At 49.7% G+C, this 16,581-nt stretch overlaps 1 protein-coding gene across 1 annotated transcript in view; it reads left to right on the top strand.

The window, feature by feature from the left end:
• The window catches only part of SFRP1 (secreted frizzled related protein 1), a 53,360-nt gene extending 37,520 nt beyond the window's left edge, over positions 1-15,840 (top strand). The window contains exon 3 of the mRNA XM_003359868.5: positions 12,410-15,840. Within this exon, the coding sequence (XP_003359916.2) occupies positions 12,410-12,732 (323 nt within the window). The 3' untranslated portion in view covers positions 12,733-15,840. The remainder of the gene's footprint in view (positions 1-12,409) is intronic.

Raw genomic sequence — 16,581 nt, 5'->3', positions numbered from 1 at the left:
CTTTTAGAAGTTAACTTCTTGGAGTTCCCGTCGTGGCGCAGTGGTTAACAAATCCAACTAGGAACCATGAGGTTGCGGGTTCGTTCGATCCCTGCCCTGCTCAGTGGGTTAACGATCCGGCGTTGCCGTGAGCTGTGGTGTAGGTTGCAGACGTGGCTCGGATCCAGCGTTGCTGTGGCCCTGGTGTAGGCCAGTGGCTTCAGCTTCGATTAGACCCCTAGCCTGGGAACTTCCATATGCCGCGGGAGCGGCCCAAGAAATGCAAAATACAAAAAAAAAAAAAAAAAAAAAAGAAGTTAACTTCCTGATTTTTTTTTCTGTCTTCTTTTAGGGCCGCACCTGCAGCATATGGAAATTCCCAGACTAGGGGTGGAATCAGAGCAGCAGCTGCCAGCCTATGCCACAGCCACAGCAATGCCTGATCCTTAATCCACTGAGTGAAGAGCAGGGATTTAACTCGCATCCTCATGAATACTAGTAGGGTTTGTTACCGCTAAGCCACAACGGGAACTCTTCTTGTTTTTCTATTATTAAGGCAAAGACTTAACTGTAATTTTTGAACAGTTTAAAATTTTTATGATATTGGGTTTTTTTGGTCTTTTTAGGGCCGCACGGGTGGCATGTGGAGGTTCCCGGGCTAGGGGTCGAATCGGAGCTACAGCTGCTGGCCTACATCACAGCTACAGCAATGCTGGATTTGAGCCGTGTCTGCAACCTACACAGGTAGGTAGTAGCTCACGGTAGTACCACTGAGCGAGGCCAGGGATCAAACCCGCATCTTCATGGGTACTAGTCTGGTTCATTACCCACCGAGCCATGACGGGAACTCCTAAATTCTTAATTTTAATTTTTAGGCACTTTTTGTTGATTTTCTTGTCTTTTTAGGGCAGTACCTGTGGCATACAGAGGTTTCCAGGCCAGGGGTCAAATTGTAGCTGCAGCTGCTGGCCTACACAGATGGCCACAGCAACACAGGATCCAAGCCTCATCTGCAACCTCTACCCCAAAGCTCACAGCAATGCCAGATCCTTTTACCCACTGAGCGAGGCCAGGGATCGAACCCTCATCCTCATGGATACTGGTTGGGTTCATTAACCACTGAGCCATGACGGGGACTCCTTGATTTTCTATTATCGATGATAAAGACTTATGTGTCTTACACTCTATATCCCCTCTTCTCCCCCTTATTTTCAATATAGTTATATAACACCTTTGGTTAATTTATTTTCAATGTTTAACTTACTATAATTATGTAAATGTTATTTGCAGCTGAGCCCTGTAGTGTACTGCATTTCTGTTTCCTTTCTTATATATGCACAGTTTCGTGTTCCCTTGAGAGAGCAGTTGTCTCATTTTATTTTCCTGGTTCCTTATGTTTGTGTTATGAATTCAGCCTCAGACCTTCCTGCAGGAATTCAGGTCTGTCTAAACCCTCTTTCTGCCTGGTTCAGTCTGAACTGGCTTAGCATTTTTTTTTTTTTTTTTTTTTTTTTTGGTCTTTTTGCCATTCCTAGGGCCACACCCGTGGCATATGGAGGTTCCCAGGCTAGGGGTTTAATCGGAGCTGTAGCCGCCGGCCTACGCCACAGCCACAGCAACGTGGGATCCGAGCCTCGCCTGCAACCTACACCACAGCTCACAGCAACGCTGGATCCTTAACCCACTGAGCAAGGGCAGGCATCCAAACCGCAACCTCATGGTTCTTAGTCGGATTTGTTAACCACTGAGCCACGACAGGAACTCCCTGAACTGGTTTAGCTTTAAGACTGTTGCACAGTTGTTCTGGGAAAACCATTTTAAGAATCCATTGCTTTTATGTTAGATCTTTTGTTTCCTGATCCTGGGTCTTATTCTGCATTTTTGTAGAATACATCATGGAATAGTTTCCTAAGAACAGATACATGGGAGGTTTTTTTTTTTTTTTTTTAAGCCATTGAATGTCTGACGATGTCCTTCTTCTCGCACATGTTGAGTAGTAGTTTGGCTCAGGATTGAATTTGGGAACTGTAAACGCTCTTCCAGCTTCTCGTGCTACTGTTGAATCCAGTGCCATTTGGATGCCTGGTCCTTTGGCGCAGATGTAACCTCTTTTTCTCTGGAGGATTTTGTAAGTGCTCTTTATCCCTAGTGTTTCTAAATGTCATGATTCATTGAGGCGGCACTGTTTCATCTTAGAACTTCCATTCTGCAATTCTGGAAATTTTTCTTGTATTATTTCTTCAGTATTTTCTTCTCTCTCTTTCTCTTTCTTTCTTTCTTTCTTTCTTTCTTTCTCTCTCTCTCCTTCCTTCCTTCCTTCCTTCTCTCTCTCTCCTTCCCTTCCTCCTTCCCTCTCTGTCCCCTCCTTCCTTCTTCATTCTATGGCCACACCTGTAGTATATGGAAATTTCCAGGCCAGGGGTCAAATCCGAACTGCACCATAACCTACACCACAGCTTGCAGCAACATTGGATCCTTAACCCACAGAACAAGGCCAAGGATTGAACCTACACCCTCACAGAAACAGCATCAGGTTCTTAACTCACTGAGCCACAAGGGGAACTCCTTCTTTGGTATTTTCTCCCATTGGTTTTTTTTTTTGCTTCTCTCTTATTCAGATGTTGAAACTCCTGGACTGATCCTCTCTTTTATCTTTTTTTCTCCTGTTTCCCATCCCTGTCATCTTGTTCAGCTTTCCAGGAAATGTTTTTAACCTTATCTTAAAGCACTTGTATTGCATTCTCTACTTCTGCTCTTACCTTTTAAAAATTCAAATATTTTTCTTGTTTTCTGAATGTTCCCCTTAATAGTTTTCTGCTCTGGTTTCATGAATGCAGTATCTTATCTTTGTAAAAAATTTTCTCATGCACCCTACCTTGTCTTCTTTACCTCCGATTTCTTTTTTTCTGTGTGTTTTGTATGTTCTGGTCTCTTGTTCATATTTAGAAGTTTTCCTTAAATGCCTGCTGATCCTTGGCTGGCCATTTGAGTTTAGGGGTAAAGCACTAAATTGGAGCTCTTTGTGTATATGCCTGGCCTGTGATTTTTTGGGCCTCATTTTCTTTCTTTCTTTCTTTTTTTTGGTCGGGGGGCAGGGGTGCTATGTCCATGGTGTGTGGAAGAACCTGGGCTAGGGATCAAACCTGAGCCCAAGCAGCAACCCCAGCTGCTTTGCCGGATCCTTAACCCCCTGTGCCACCAGGGAACTCCCGTTGGGCCTCTTTTTTTTTTTTTTTTTTTTTGCTTTTTAAGGACAAACCTTTGGCAAATGGAAGTTCCCAGGCTAGGGGTCAAATTGGAGGTACAGCGGCTAGCCTACGCCATAACCACAGCAATGCCAGATCCGAGCCAAGTCTGCAGCCTCACCAGTGCTGGATCCTTAACCCACTGAGTAAGGTCAGGGATTGATCCTGCATCCTCATGGATACTAGTCAGGTTCTTAACCCAGTGAGCCACAATGGGAACTCCTCTTGGGCCTCATTTTAGAATTTTGTTGCCGGGAGCTATAGGTCTTTTCTCTGGGGCTGAATAGTTTCTTTAGATAGAAACTCTGGATCCTCTGCTTGGGGATTTGGCTGTAGTTTCCTAAGACCTGAGGTTCCCATCTTTCCCATGGGGACTTTCACTGAATCCTTTAGTGTCAGCGTAGCTTTTCCTCACCTCCGGTGTGTCTGGTGTACACAATCCCAGAATGCCTGCTTCTGACCAGAATCACCTCTTGGCTGCTCTACTGGACTTGGTGAGGGATGGTCATCTGGATTTACGGCCAGGCTCGTGGACCTAAGTGTCTTTACACAGACTTATCAATTCCTATATATATATTTGCTTTTTAGGGCCGCACCCACGGTCCATAGAGGTTCCCAAGCAGAGCTACAGCGGCCAGCCTATGCCACAGCCACAGCAATGCAGGATCCGAGCTGCATCTGCGACCTACACCACAGCTCACGGCAACGCCAGATCCTTAACCCACTGAGTGAGGCCAGGGATGGAACCCACAACCTCATGGTTCCTGGTCGGATTTGTTTCCGCTGCGCCACGATGGGAACTCCTCAATTCCCATATTTCATCCAGGCTTCGTAGTCAAGTTCAGACACACCCCGTGGCCCCAGGTCATGAGCATTTCTGGGTCCTGCCCTGTGGGTCTGCTGCTCTCTTCCTGGCATCCATCCCTCACTGTAAGCAGCGGAGCTTCGGGTTTGCTGCCCCCATCAAGCCAGGATCCGCCACCCATTTGCTTTCTATTATACAAAATGGGATGTTCTCGTTTTTTACCATTTTCTTGCATGTGTTTATAACTTTTTTTTCTTAAACTATAATTTTAGAGGAGTGGAAATGTTTGTGTGCTCCATCGAGTATGTTTGGCTAGAAGTGGCCAGCGGGAACTCTTCACAAGCATTCCAGACTCTTGGTGGTCGCCAGAATGGAAAATCTTTTTCTCTTTCCTCCCCATTGGGTTTCAGCTCTCTGGGACTCCCCTTTGCCCCCTCTGATCTGGGCCTCCCACAGGTTATCAGTGACCCTGCCAACCGAAAACTGGCACTCCTCGCCATCTGCCTCTGCAAGGACTAGGTCACAAGCCACTGCAGCCACTGACCCTCGGCACCCCCTGAAAGGAGCTCAGGGTGGGGATCAGGAGTGAGGCCCCCTGTGTTCTGGGGAAAATTGGCAGAACAGGCCTTTAGATGCTTAGATAATTTCAGGAGATTTTACGACCCCATTTCTAGCATCTTCTCATAGCTGGAAAAGCACTAGAATCACGAACGGAGACACCTGCTTCTGGTGACCAACAGCAACCTTCTGCCAAAACCTGTGCTGGGTTCCACATATCCCCCTTCACCCAAATCACATGTATACGGACCTCCCCCTTCCTCGTGGGAGCAGTTCCTCAGAGCTTCTGTTTCCTGGGCTATAGTCCTCATTTAGCTCCAAAGAAAACTTAACGCTGAGTTCCTGGCATGGCACAGTGGAAACGAATCCGACTAGGAACCATGAGGTTGCGGGTTTGATCCCTGGCCTCACTCAGTGGGTTAAGGATCCAGCGTTGCTGTGAGCTGTGGTGGCTCAAATCTGGCGTTGCTGTAGCTGTGGTGTAGGCCGGAGGCTACAGCTCCGATTGGACCCCTGGAAAACTTAACTCACGTCTCTCACATTGTGCATTGTTTTTCAGTTGACACCCCCTAACAGCCAAGGCAAGTGATTTAGTTCCACACTCCTTTTTCTTTTCCTTTTCAGGGCCACACTGGTGCCATATGGGAATTCCCAGGCTAGGGGTCAAATTGGAGCTGCAGCTGCCGGCATGTGCTACAGCCGCAGCACCGCAGGATCCTTAACCCACTGATGGAACCCGAATCGTCACAGACACTAAGTGGGGTTCTTAACCCACTGAGCCACAGCAGAAACTCCCTCATTCTTTTTATTTAAAAAAATTTCTATTTAAATTATAGTTGATTTCCAATGCTATTACACCAGTTTCTGCTGTACAGTCAAGTGACTCAGTTATACACATATATACATTTTTTATATTCTTTTTCATCATGGTTTATCCCAGGAGACTGGATATAGTTCCCTGTGCTATATAGTAGGACCCCATGGCTTATCCATTTTATTTTTTTTTATATTTTATTTTATTTTATTTTCCCACTGTACAGCAAGGGGATCCGCTTATCCACTTTTTTATTTTTTTTATTTTTTATTTTTTTGTCTTTTTGCCTTTTCTTGGGCCACTCCTGCGGCATATGGAGGTTCCCAGGCTAGGGGTTGAATCGGAGCTGTAGCCACCGGCCTACGCCAGAGCCACAGCAGCGCAGGATCCGAGCCGCGTCTGCAACCTACACCACAGCTCACAGCAACCCTGGAACCTTGACCCACTGAGCAAGGGCAGGGATCGAACCCGCAACCTCATGGTTCCTAGTCGGATTCGTTAACCACTGCGCCACAACGGGAACTCCCCGCTTATCCACTTTAAATGTAAGAGTTGGCATCTGCTATCCCCAAACTCCCTGTCCATCCCGCTCCCTCCCTCCTCCCCCTTGGCAGGCACAAGTCTGTTCTCTATGTCTGTGAATCTGTCTCTGTTTTGTAGATAGGTTCATTTGTGCCCACATTCATTCTTAAACTCTGCAGCACTGGGGATGAAGGAGCCTTTCTTCCATGTGACGCGCCTTCCCTGGTGGTTTCTGAGACCCCCGGCTGCCTGGTTCCTCATCTGTGCCTCCCAAGACTTTGCAGGAACGCTTCTTCCTCTCACCCCAGAGCAGGGCCTCCTCCTCGGTGCTTCACTCTTCACTGTTATCTCTGATCAGATGAGTCACAGAGCTGGTTCCTGACTCAGCCCTCCCCCCTCAAGGGACCCTTGCATTCCTGCAGCAAGTGGGTCCCCATTATAGGTCACGTACCTAGCCGGCCCTTGGCCTGTGGTTGTCTCGCCTCCAGGCTCCTTGTCTGGATAATTGGAATTGTGGCCGCACCCTTAGTGTAAGCAGGTCAGGAGAAAGAGATGGTTTCGAAGAGGGCGTGGGTTTGAGATGAGCATTAGGAGCTTCCTGTTCGCATTTCAGCCTCAGAAATAGGGCCCGGCCCTGTGTGTGGGGAGGCTTCCAAGAGAATATGATTTGTGAGCAAAAAAAAAAAAGGATTCGGTGACTGAAAGTTAGAATGAAACTTGAAGGGTCTACCTGCACATAATAAGAGATTATTTATTTTAAGGTTGTGGAGAAAGACCTAGACAGCCCCTAACTGTGACCTTAAGTTTGGGCTTCTCAGAATTTCTGGTCTTGATTCTTTTTTTTTTTTTTTTTTTTTTTTTTTTTTTTTGTTTTTTTTTTGGCTGCTCCGCATATGGAGTCAGCTAGGTGAATCGGGCTGTAGCAGGCTAGAGACAGCAACGGGATCGAGCTGCGTGCAACCTACCACTCATGCAACGGTCGTACCCTGAGAAGGCAGACTGAACCGCACCTCTGTTAGTCGGATCGTTAACCACTGCCACGACAATCTGGTCTCTGAATTCTTGCTGACAGTGACCAGCAAGGTGAGGGGAAGGAGTTATGGTCTACTGTTGAAAGATGTTAAATTGTTGATCAACAATAATGACGGCAGCAATAACAGTAACAACCCAAAAGCAGTGTTTTGTTTGTTTGTTTCTTGCGTGTGTGTGCACGTGTGTGCGTGCGTTTTGCTTTTAGGGCTGCACTTGCAGCATATGGAAGTTCCCAGGCTAGGAGTTGAATCAGAGCTACAGCTGCCGGCCTCCGCCACAGCCACAGCAATCCAGATCCGAGCCACGTCTCCAACCTACAGCACAGCTCATGGCAACGCCAGATCCTTAACCCACTGAACGAGGCCAGGGGTGGAACCCGCATCCTCATGGATCCAAGTTGGGTTCGTTAACCGCTGAGCCACGAAGGGAACTCCCTCTTGTTTGGTTTTAGTCCAAGGTCCAGCCGTCAGAGGTAGCAGAGACCAAGGACCTGAGACAGTGGTAGGATCATCACGCGGTGTGAGACAGGTTGGGAGGAGGGAGAGAAGGTTGCGGGGGAGCAGGGTGGGCGAAGGTGCTGGAAGTGCGCTTTGCCACCTCCTCAGGATGCCCAGTGTGGGCCCTCTGGATGGTCGACCCGCAAGCCAGCAGGCGGACTGAGTGTGTTGTATACTTCCCAGATGGAATATGCAGTCCCCGGGGAGTGCCCAAACCAGATTTTGTGGTCACAGAGTTAGAACCCAGGCCCTGGTACTTCATGCTGGGCCGAGCTGCTGCCTCCTGGGGCTTCTCTCCCCGCCTCACCCTCAGCCACCACCACATGCAATGCAATGGAACACAGTCCATGGGCGAAATCCCTGGGCCGTCCACAAGGTGGGGGCTGGGTGGGGGAGGGGAGGGGGATCAGCACACCACCCCCCCCCCGCACCCCAAGGTCCCCAGCAGCCCTTGGATCCGGCATGCCGGGGGTTGCACCCATACCCACAAGGCAGGGAGAAATCAACCTGGACAGCTAATCGCCTATCCAAACATTAGTAATCTACATCTCAAAAATCAAGCCTTGAAAGATGGCAAGATGTTAGTAATTTCGGGCCATATGTGCCTCTTCCTTCCCCGCGTCTCCCCACCTCCGAAAAAGAAAGCGAGCCAAATGGCAGGAAAGAAAGGGTCTAATGCGGAACACATTTTCCTCATCTGCTCGCCCTCCTCCCCGCTGTCCCTCCCCCCAGCCCCCCACCTATGTAAACAAAATTCCTTGACACGGTCATGGCAAAGGAACATTAATTTTTGATTTGAGTTGTGATTAAAAGCAACACAATCAAAAGAGTGAAATAGTTTCCACTGAAGCAATAGCATTTGAAACCCCGTCACGGAAGAGTGGGAAGCAGCGTGGTCTTTGGGGTGAGGTGTGGGTTCTCGTCCTGAGGCTCTTCTTACAGACGGTGGTCTCGTGTGGTCACCCCCCCGCCCCGAGTCCTTCCCCTTGATCATAACCAGTAAGGACGACTGATGCTGCACGTGAAGTCAGGAGCCACGGGGACAACACCTGTCCTGTGCTGCTAGGCAGAGCCTGGCACATGGTGGGTGCTCTGAAAAAATGATGGCTCATGACTCAGTAAAAAGAGGGTGCCCCGGAGTTCTCTCTGTGGCTCAGAGGGTTAAGAATCTGACTATCATCCATGAGGATGCAGGTTCCATCCCTGGCCTCGCTCAGTGGGTGGGGGATCCGGCATTGCCGTGAGCTGTGGAGCAGGTCACAGACGTGGCTGGCATCCCTTGTTGCTGTGGCTGCGGTATAGGCTGGTGGCTGTAGCTCCCATTCCACCCCTGGCCTGGGAACCTCCAAATGCCTCAAGTGCGGCCCTAAAAAGCAAAAAAAAAGAAAGAAAGAAAGAAAAGAGGGGTGCTCCATTGTCCCTGGTAACGCACTGGTCTCCCTGGGTGATAAAAACAGTCACCCCTACAGCGACACTGGGTCCTCAGCCCTCAATTTTGGGAACTGGCTTGGGACTCGTCACCCGACCTCGTGGAAGGAGCAGATCTGTCCTAGCCACTCACGTCTCTGCGGTCCCCGACCTTCCTTGGGTCAGTGGGTTCTTTCAGTGCGGAGGGTGGGCAGAAGCGGAGCTCTGGCTCTGCCTGGGTCTCCTCTGGCCGGCTCCTCACTCAGCCCCATGGAGAATGTTCTCATGCAGGGAGCCACAGACTTGCATAGGTGAAGTCTTCTCTGCAGTGACACCTTCCCCCTCCCCTGCAGGGACCAGGATCATAAGCCAGCAAGGGGAGCTGAACTGGGGGTGGTTCTCCTTGGGGCAGGGCTGGTTGGAGGCCCCAGAGGGGTGGTCGCTGCTGTTTCCTATTTGTGGCTCTCCCCCTTCCTTGTCCCCTGCCTCTGTCCACAGTGCAGGTGTCAGGCCAAATCAGACATGCTGGGCAGTGGCTGGTTCGGTGGGGCAGGCTAAAGAAGCAGGGGAACTTATTCCAAGCTGTGTTCTACAACTCCTGCATGTGTAGGGGTGGGGGCAGTGGCCTGGGCCAGCCTTCAGGTCAGTGCTGACCTCAGCCAGAGCCTTCTGCTGCTCTGGCCAGTCCTCAAAGCTTCTGCCCCCCCCCCCCCCCCCCCCCCCCCCGCCGAGAGTGAGGCCTTTCTTAAGAACCAAGGGCCTGGGCTATTAACGTGGGGCTCAGTGGCTGCAAGAAAGTGATGGGAGCAAGTTACATTTCCTGATTCTGACCTATTCACTAAAGATTTTTTTTTTTAAGGGCCGTACCTGCGGCATGTGGGAAGTTCCCAGGCTAGGGGGCGAATGGGAGCTACAGCTGCCAGTCTACACCACCACAGCCACAGCAACTCGAGATCCAAGCCATGTCTGGGACGTACACCACAGCTCATGGCAACGCTGGATCCCCCACCCACTGAGTGAGGCCAGGGATCGAACCTGCATCCTCATGGATTTTTTCCTGCTGCACCACAACAGGAACTCCCTCACTGAAGATTTATTCCTCGGATTTCCCTCTCTCCTTACTCTTGGGTTAGCCAAAGGTATGCTGTCTCAACAACTGAAAATTAAATAATAAAGCCTTGGCGTTCCCACTGTGGTGCAGTGGGTTAAGAACCAGACTGAAGCGGCTGGGTCGCTGTGGAGGGGCGGGTCCGATCCCCAGTGCGTTAAAAGGGTCTGTCGTTGCCAGAGCTGCAGCATAGGTTGCAGCTGTGGCTCGGATTCAATCCTTGGCCCAGCAAGTTCCAGATGCCGTGGACATCAGTAATAATAATATAATAATAATAACGATGAAGCCTTATAAAAAACAAAAGCAGTTTTTTTCTCTGTCAGAGTAGCCCCTTGCAACCAGGAGGAACTCTTGCCACTTCAAAAGTGAAGTTGTTTTGAAACGTGGGTGAAACTGGGAAGGGAGCCTGAGCCCTTTCCCCCTTTTTACTTGGTCCATTTCATCCGCTTTCTAACGTTTGGGTTCATTTTAAAGTTTTGCAACCATAGAGTCAGCCTGGACAGTGCGGTGATGAAAAGCGCCCGTTCAGATCATGTGTTTCAGTTGAGGATCCGTGACTCTGGGCAAGTAACCCTTAAGCCTCCGTTTTCTCATCTGTTCGGTGGGGAAAGTAATCGCGCCTTCTTTGTGGAGCTGTTAGGTTTAACTGAGGAAATGCATGGAAAACAGCACACTTGCTGGCATCCGTTTTCTTTCATAAGCGTTCGCTCCATGATCGGGAGCTCAGATTCAAGTCGTTCCTCGTGGAGTGTGGGTGGAAGCTTGGAGTCATGAAAGGGAGAGGGCTTGGTGATCTGGGATTCAGAGCTTGGACAAATCATCTGGTGATGAGCATCTAGAACTGATTTCCAGCTCCTTTGCAAGTATCCGGGCTGCCCAGTCTCTGAGGGAGTTGACTGGACCAGGGACGCCACGGTTGTGTTTTGGGTGCATTTACAATGGACCGTGCTGCTTTATCCTCACCAGTTGATCCTGTGCAGCCAGCACTAGAGGGTGTGGTCACACACTAACAATGCTGGTCCAGGCTCGACAGAGACAGAGACAGGAGGGCAGGGCGGTGGAAGGGCTGGCCTTCTGTCTGTGCAGCGCACCATGCTGAGAACGGACGAATCCGGCTACCATATTGGATTTGAGGAGCCATTGCCTGGGTTTCTCCATCAGTCCCTCACCAGGACTTGCTTGAATGGGTTAAGAGGTCAAAGTTGAGTTTGGTTCTGTGGGTCTACACGGTGGATAGGATAGCATCTTAGGGGCACCCACAGTGGTTGGTTAGTGGAGGATGGCAGAGTAGTACCTGCTGTCTGAGCTCGCCGGAGGCTCAGTGTTAGGAAATCCAGTTTCTCCGATGCTGAAGTTGGACACTGGTGTTTGATGTGGTCAAGCATGACAGGTTTTTTTTTTTTTTTTTTTTTTTAATTCTTCTCAGGGCCACACCTTCAGCATATGGAAGTTCCTGGGCTAGGGGTTCAATCAGAGCAGCAGCTGCTGGCCTACAGTGCATAGGATCCAAGCCACATCCACAACCTGTGCCACAACTTGCCGCACTGCCGTATCCTTGACCCACTGATGGGCCAGGAATGGAACCCACATCCTCATGGATACTAGTCAGGTTCTTAACCTGCTGAGCCACAATGGAAACTCCAGATCCCCTTCTACTCTTAAAGCACTGTGCAATAGTCTGAGTTCCTGAGTTTTGAAAAAGAGCAACAGAGGAATTCCTGTTGTAGCTCAGTAGTAACGAACCCAACTAGTATCCATGAGGACATGGGTTTGATCCCTGGCCTTGCTCAGTGGGTTAATAAGGATCTGGCGTGGCTGTGGTGTAGGCTGGCAGCTGCAGCTCTGATTTGACCCATAGCCTGGGAACTTCCTTATGCCACGGGCGTGTCCCTAAAAAGAAAGAGAAAAAAAAAAGAGCAGGATTTGGCTTTGCAAGTTTATTGAGAATCTGATAGTGTCCTGTAGCAACTGCTGAGATACCATTAGACACTGCGAAAGTAGGGGCAGGTCCTTCCTTGTCTGTAAATACAGAGATAGAGCCTTTTAGGTGCTGTTTGCCTTCTGCTGCTCCTGCTCTTCAGCCTTCTCAGCCTGGGTGTTCTTTCGGATGAAAGGCCCTGTTCTAAAACGCTCTCTTGGAGTTCCCGTTCGTGGCTCAGTGGCTAGCGAATCCGACTAGGAACCACGAGGTTTTGGGTTCGATTCCTGGCCTTGCTCAGTGGGCTAAGGATCCGGCGTTGCCGTGAGCTGTGGTGTAGGTTGCAGACGTGGCTCAGATCCTCTGTTGCTGTGGCTCTGGCGTAGGCTGGTGGCTACAGCTCCGATTGGACCCCTAGCCTGGGAACCTCCATATGCCGCGGGAGCGGCCCAAGAAAAGGCAAAAAGACAAAATAAATAAATAAAACGCTCTCTCCTCTTCTCTCCCTGCCCGACCCGCTCTAGCCCTGAGGATGAAGATCAAAGAGGTGAAAAAAGAAAACGGCGACAAGAAGATCGTCCCCAAGAAGAAGAAGCCCCTGAAGCTGGGGCCCATCAAGAAGAAGGAGCTGAAGAAGCTGGTGCTATACCTGAAGAACGGGGCAGACTGCCCCTGCCATCAGCTGGACAACCTCAGCCACCACTTCCTCATCATGGGCCGCAAGGTCAAGGGCCAGTATTTGCTGACGGCCATCCACAAGTGGGACAAGAAAAACAAGGAGTTCAAAAACTTCATGAAGAAGATGAAAAATCACGAATGTCCCACTTTCCAGTCGGTCTTTAAGTGATTCTCCCGGGGCGGGTTGGGGCAGGGGGGCTGAGTTTCGGGTGGGGGGGGCGAGATGGGGGCGGAGCCGACCCCCTGGACCCTCAGTGGGTCCCACCCCCTGCTCCTTCAGCGGTGGAGGGCGCCGTAATCCCATTGCTTGCAGCATCCCCCACCCGCTCCCTCCACCCCCACCCTCCGGACCCCAGTAGAGGCCGTATGTAAAGCCGCACGCCCAGGTAAGGAACCCCATTTAGATTAGGAAGCTTTTAAAGACCTCCAGCGTGGAGCGGCTCGCCCCTGGGGAAGGGTGGCTGCCTCAGCATCTTAACCAGAGACAGTGTCACTGAACAAGGACACGTTGCCAGGAGAGAAAGGGGACAGGCGGCAAGTGAGAGGCAGCCACCAACAGTAGGTCAGGCCACTTCTCTTTGCATCATCACCCTTTGCTTGTGGCACTCTCCATTAATCTGTTTCTTTGGAGCTAGACGCCTGGCTGGCAGGGCTGTCTGTTTTGGGGGCAGAAACAGACACACCACACACACACACACACACACACCCCGTTCCCCCGAAAAGCATTTCCAGAGAGTGGCAGGTGTAGGAGGAGCTTGAGAAATAGTGGGGGGCGGAGGGGGGGAGGGCAGGCACCTGCCCCACCCACACCTCTCAGCTACCCTGGAGGTGGATCCCACCTCCCTTCTGTCACGTGGTCACGCAGCGGGGGAAGCACGTGCCTGCTTTGGGGTGAGGAAAAGGAAATGCCCCAGGCACCAAAGCCCTGTCCAGTCAGAGACGAGGATTTGCCCAAGAAGGCCATGGTTAGTGGTTTTCCAAAAGCATCGTTAAAGGAGAAAAAACAGAAAAAAAACCCCAAAAAATTAGAACAGTCCAGCCAGTGGCTTAGCCTAGGGTGCATTGTCATGGGGTGAAAAGCTTAGTATTCTGAGTCCTCTGGGTGTTCATTTCACATTTCTTAAAAGAACAAAAAACCCACTTGCTTTTCAAGGTTTAGAAAAAAAAAAATCTCCCGTTTGGAAGGTATGCAAAGGCCAGGGTCTCTGGGTGCCTTTGAGGCAACTTTCCAGCCAAGCGGCCGTGTCCCTGGGTGTTCACTGGTGGGAGGTGGCGTCTCCTAGAAGCATAGGCTTGGCCCCCTTCCTGAGGAGTTCTGGGTTGTCCTGGCCCCCACACGAATCAAAACTCACCGTGAGTCCCGTTCTTGTCTTTCCTATGAAGAAATGGAATCGTTTCAACTCGATTGCCAAGCGCTCAAAGACATTCAAAATACCCTTTCTGTCCTCTGGTACTTAAAATTATTTTTCATTTCTGCAGAGGGAAAGGGAAGCTGGAAGGGTCCCCCTCCAAGGGAGAGAGTTTCAAAAGTAAAGCATTCGAGGTCTTTAAGTCTCAAAGCCATGGTGTTTAATAAGTGACATACATAAACCCACTCACGGAAGCAGCTTGACTCCTCTTGTTCAATGGATAGGAAGGAAGTCCACCAAATTACTGGTAATGTCTCCCTCCAGTCTGATTCTTTATTCTCCGGAACATCTCAAGGACTTCAGTGATTGTCCTGTGGGCGACGGTTTGCATCCCATCCAGCACTGCAGTGAGGCTGTGTCACCCCCATGGCTCTGCCTGACAGAAACAGTGGAAGATTCTCTCAGCCTCTGAAGATGCCAGTCTGAAAATCAGCTGGCCAACTTTGTTACCTACCTGAGGTGATCCTGATCGAATTAACCCCTCATAATTAGCGATCCATCATTTCATGCTTTTTTTTTTTTTTTTGGATTTCTCTGACCTTTAATCAAAGTGTTGGGGAACCTGAGTGATTTGACTGTAATTTTGGGTGGTTTTTTAAAAAATGTATATATATATATTAGTTCATTAGAAGTACGCTACTCTCCTATTGTCAACTGAAATTCAGAGCAGTTTCATGAGTGCCTGGATCTGGGTCTCCATTTTCATTGATTAACTCAAGAGTTCTGTGCCCATTTGTATCCATTTGTTTGCACAGAGCCTGTCCTGAAAGGAGGCCTCTGTCCAGGGTAAGGGGGTCTAGGGAGCAGGGCTTGTGTGGGGCGGAGCAATCAGCACAGAGAGGTTACAAATGAAAGAGGTGGCTGGGCTGTGCAGCTCTCTAAGTGGACCTCTCAGGCGGGAAGAAGCGGTGAGGTCAGAGAGTTCAAAACACAGTGAAAATGTGCATTGTGGCTGCAGGTTTTGCCCCAACCACAGCGGCTCGGGCCCGGGGTTCACTGTGGCCTGGGATCAGCCTTGTCTGCAACACATTAGCCCTTTCAGGGCAGAGGGAGGCCCTGGACCCAAAGCTGCCTTTTTCTCACCCACCTTTGTTTTTCTCAACGAAAGACAGAACAAAAACAATGTGCAGACTTGTTGGCTTGATCACTGATTTGCAGAAGGGGTGGTCTGTGTGTGCTTGTAGTTATGGTTGGGGCAAAGGTCCTTTTTGTAAAGGTTTAACCTAGTCCTTCTGGGTGGCATCCCGTGAGGTCATGGGCAGAACTCCGCCAAATCTTTGAAGACTATTAGTAGTTATCTTAGAAGATACGGAGTTCAGTGTTCCAAGAACACTTTATTTTTAGAGCATCTTGGCTCCCGGTGCTGTGGATTCGGGCTCCCTGAGGCGGAAGCCAATCAGAGCTCCAGTTTGCACTGGGATCTCTAAATTACAGAAACGCCATTGCCCAAGCCTAGCATCTGTTTTTTGCATCAGACACCAAGTGAGAGTAGCTCCACTGTGACTCCGGAGCTGTTTTGGACTCAGAGGCCCCATCTCAGAAGCACACCTTAGGTAACTTGGTCCTTCTGACTTTTTCACCAGCAGATACATAGGAGGCAGATGAAATGCTGGTTTCTTCTAGTTCCTTCCGTAGCACCCCTCTTAGTCGACATCTTTGGCAGAAGCTTTGAATACTGTGAAAACGTTTTAACATTCCATTTCATTGGTGTGTTGTTGTTGCTGTTGTTGTTTTTAAACTGCATTGTTACCCGATGTTTTGATGTTATCACTTATGTGAATAGTAATTCCTGTACGTGTTCATTTTATTTTCATGCTTTTCCTGCCATGTATCAATATTCACTCGACTAAAATTGCTCAATTAATCAATGGCAACGTGCATGGTGACTCCACCCGCCCCTCCCCAGTGGTACCCCATTCACCCTTTTCTATTGCCCACATAACCCTCCCTTGAGTTTTTTCGAGGATGCTTTCCGGTCCCAGTTTGACAGCTTTCTCATGGTCCCGGGGCATGGGGGTAGGGTGGGGGAGTACTTGGGAGGCACCTTGGAAACCTCCACCCCCATCCCACCTACACCACCTGTTCCCATGAATCACTTCCAGAAGTTTCTCCCGGCTGTATGTGTTTCAGGTCAGAAGAAGGTTAAATACTTGCACTCCAAGAATGTTATTTTTCAACCCTGCCTGAGTTCCTTTTCCATGTCGTTGGTTTCAGATATCTTTCCCCTCCGGCTGGTTCAATGTTAAAATTCCAACTAAAGTTGGAAAACTCTTTGGTATTTGGACTCTCAGACCCACACGAGCCTTAGAGGAGACCAAGGGCTGCCCCTTTAATTTACAGATGAGAAGCTAAGAGGTGAGAAGGCCAGGATTTCCCCAGGAGTTTGGGACTCTTGGGTCACCGGTGTTGCTGGAACCAGAACTCAGGGCTCCCCAAACCCAAACTTACGGCAACAATGTCTGAATGACTGCCGAGCCTCTCTTGGGACTCTGACTGTGCCACTTGGTGAGCCCAAATTGCCTAAGACTAGGCTGCATTTTTCTTTTTATGGCCACACCCTCAGCATATGGAGGTTCCCAGGCTAGGGGTCAAATTGAAGCTGCAGCTGC

This window comes from Sus scrofa, chromosome 17, assembly GCF_000003025.6.
Source record: "Sus scrofa isolate TJ Tabasco breed Duroc chromosome 17, Sscrofa11.1, whole genome shotgun sequence".
Taxonomy (NCBI): Eukaryota; Metazoa; Chordata; class Mammalia; order Artiodactyla; family Suidae; genus Sus; species Sus scrofa.
The sequence above is the reverse complement of the archived record's forward strand: the minus strand, read 5'-3'. Positions and strand labels throughout refer to the sequence as shown.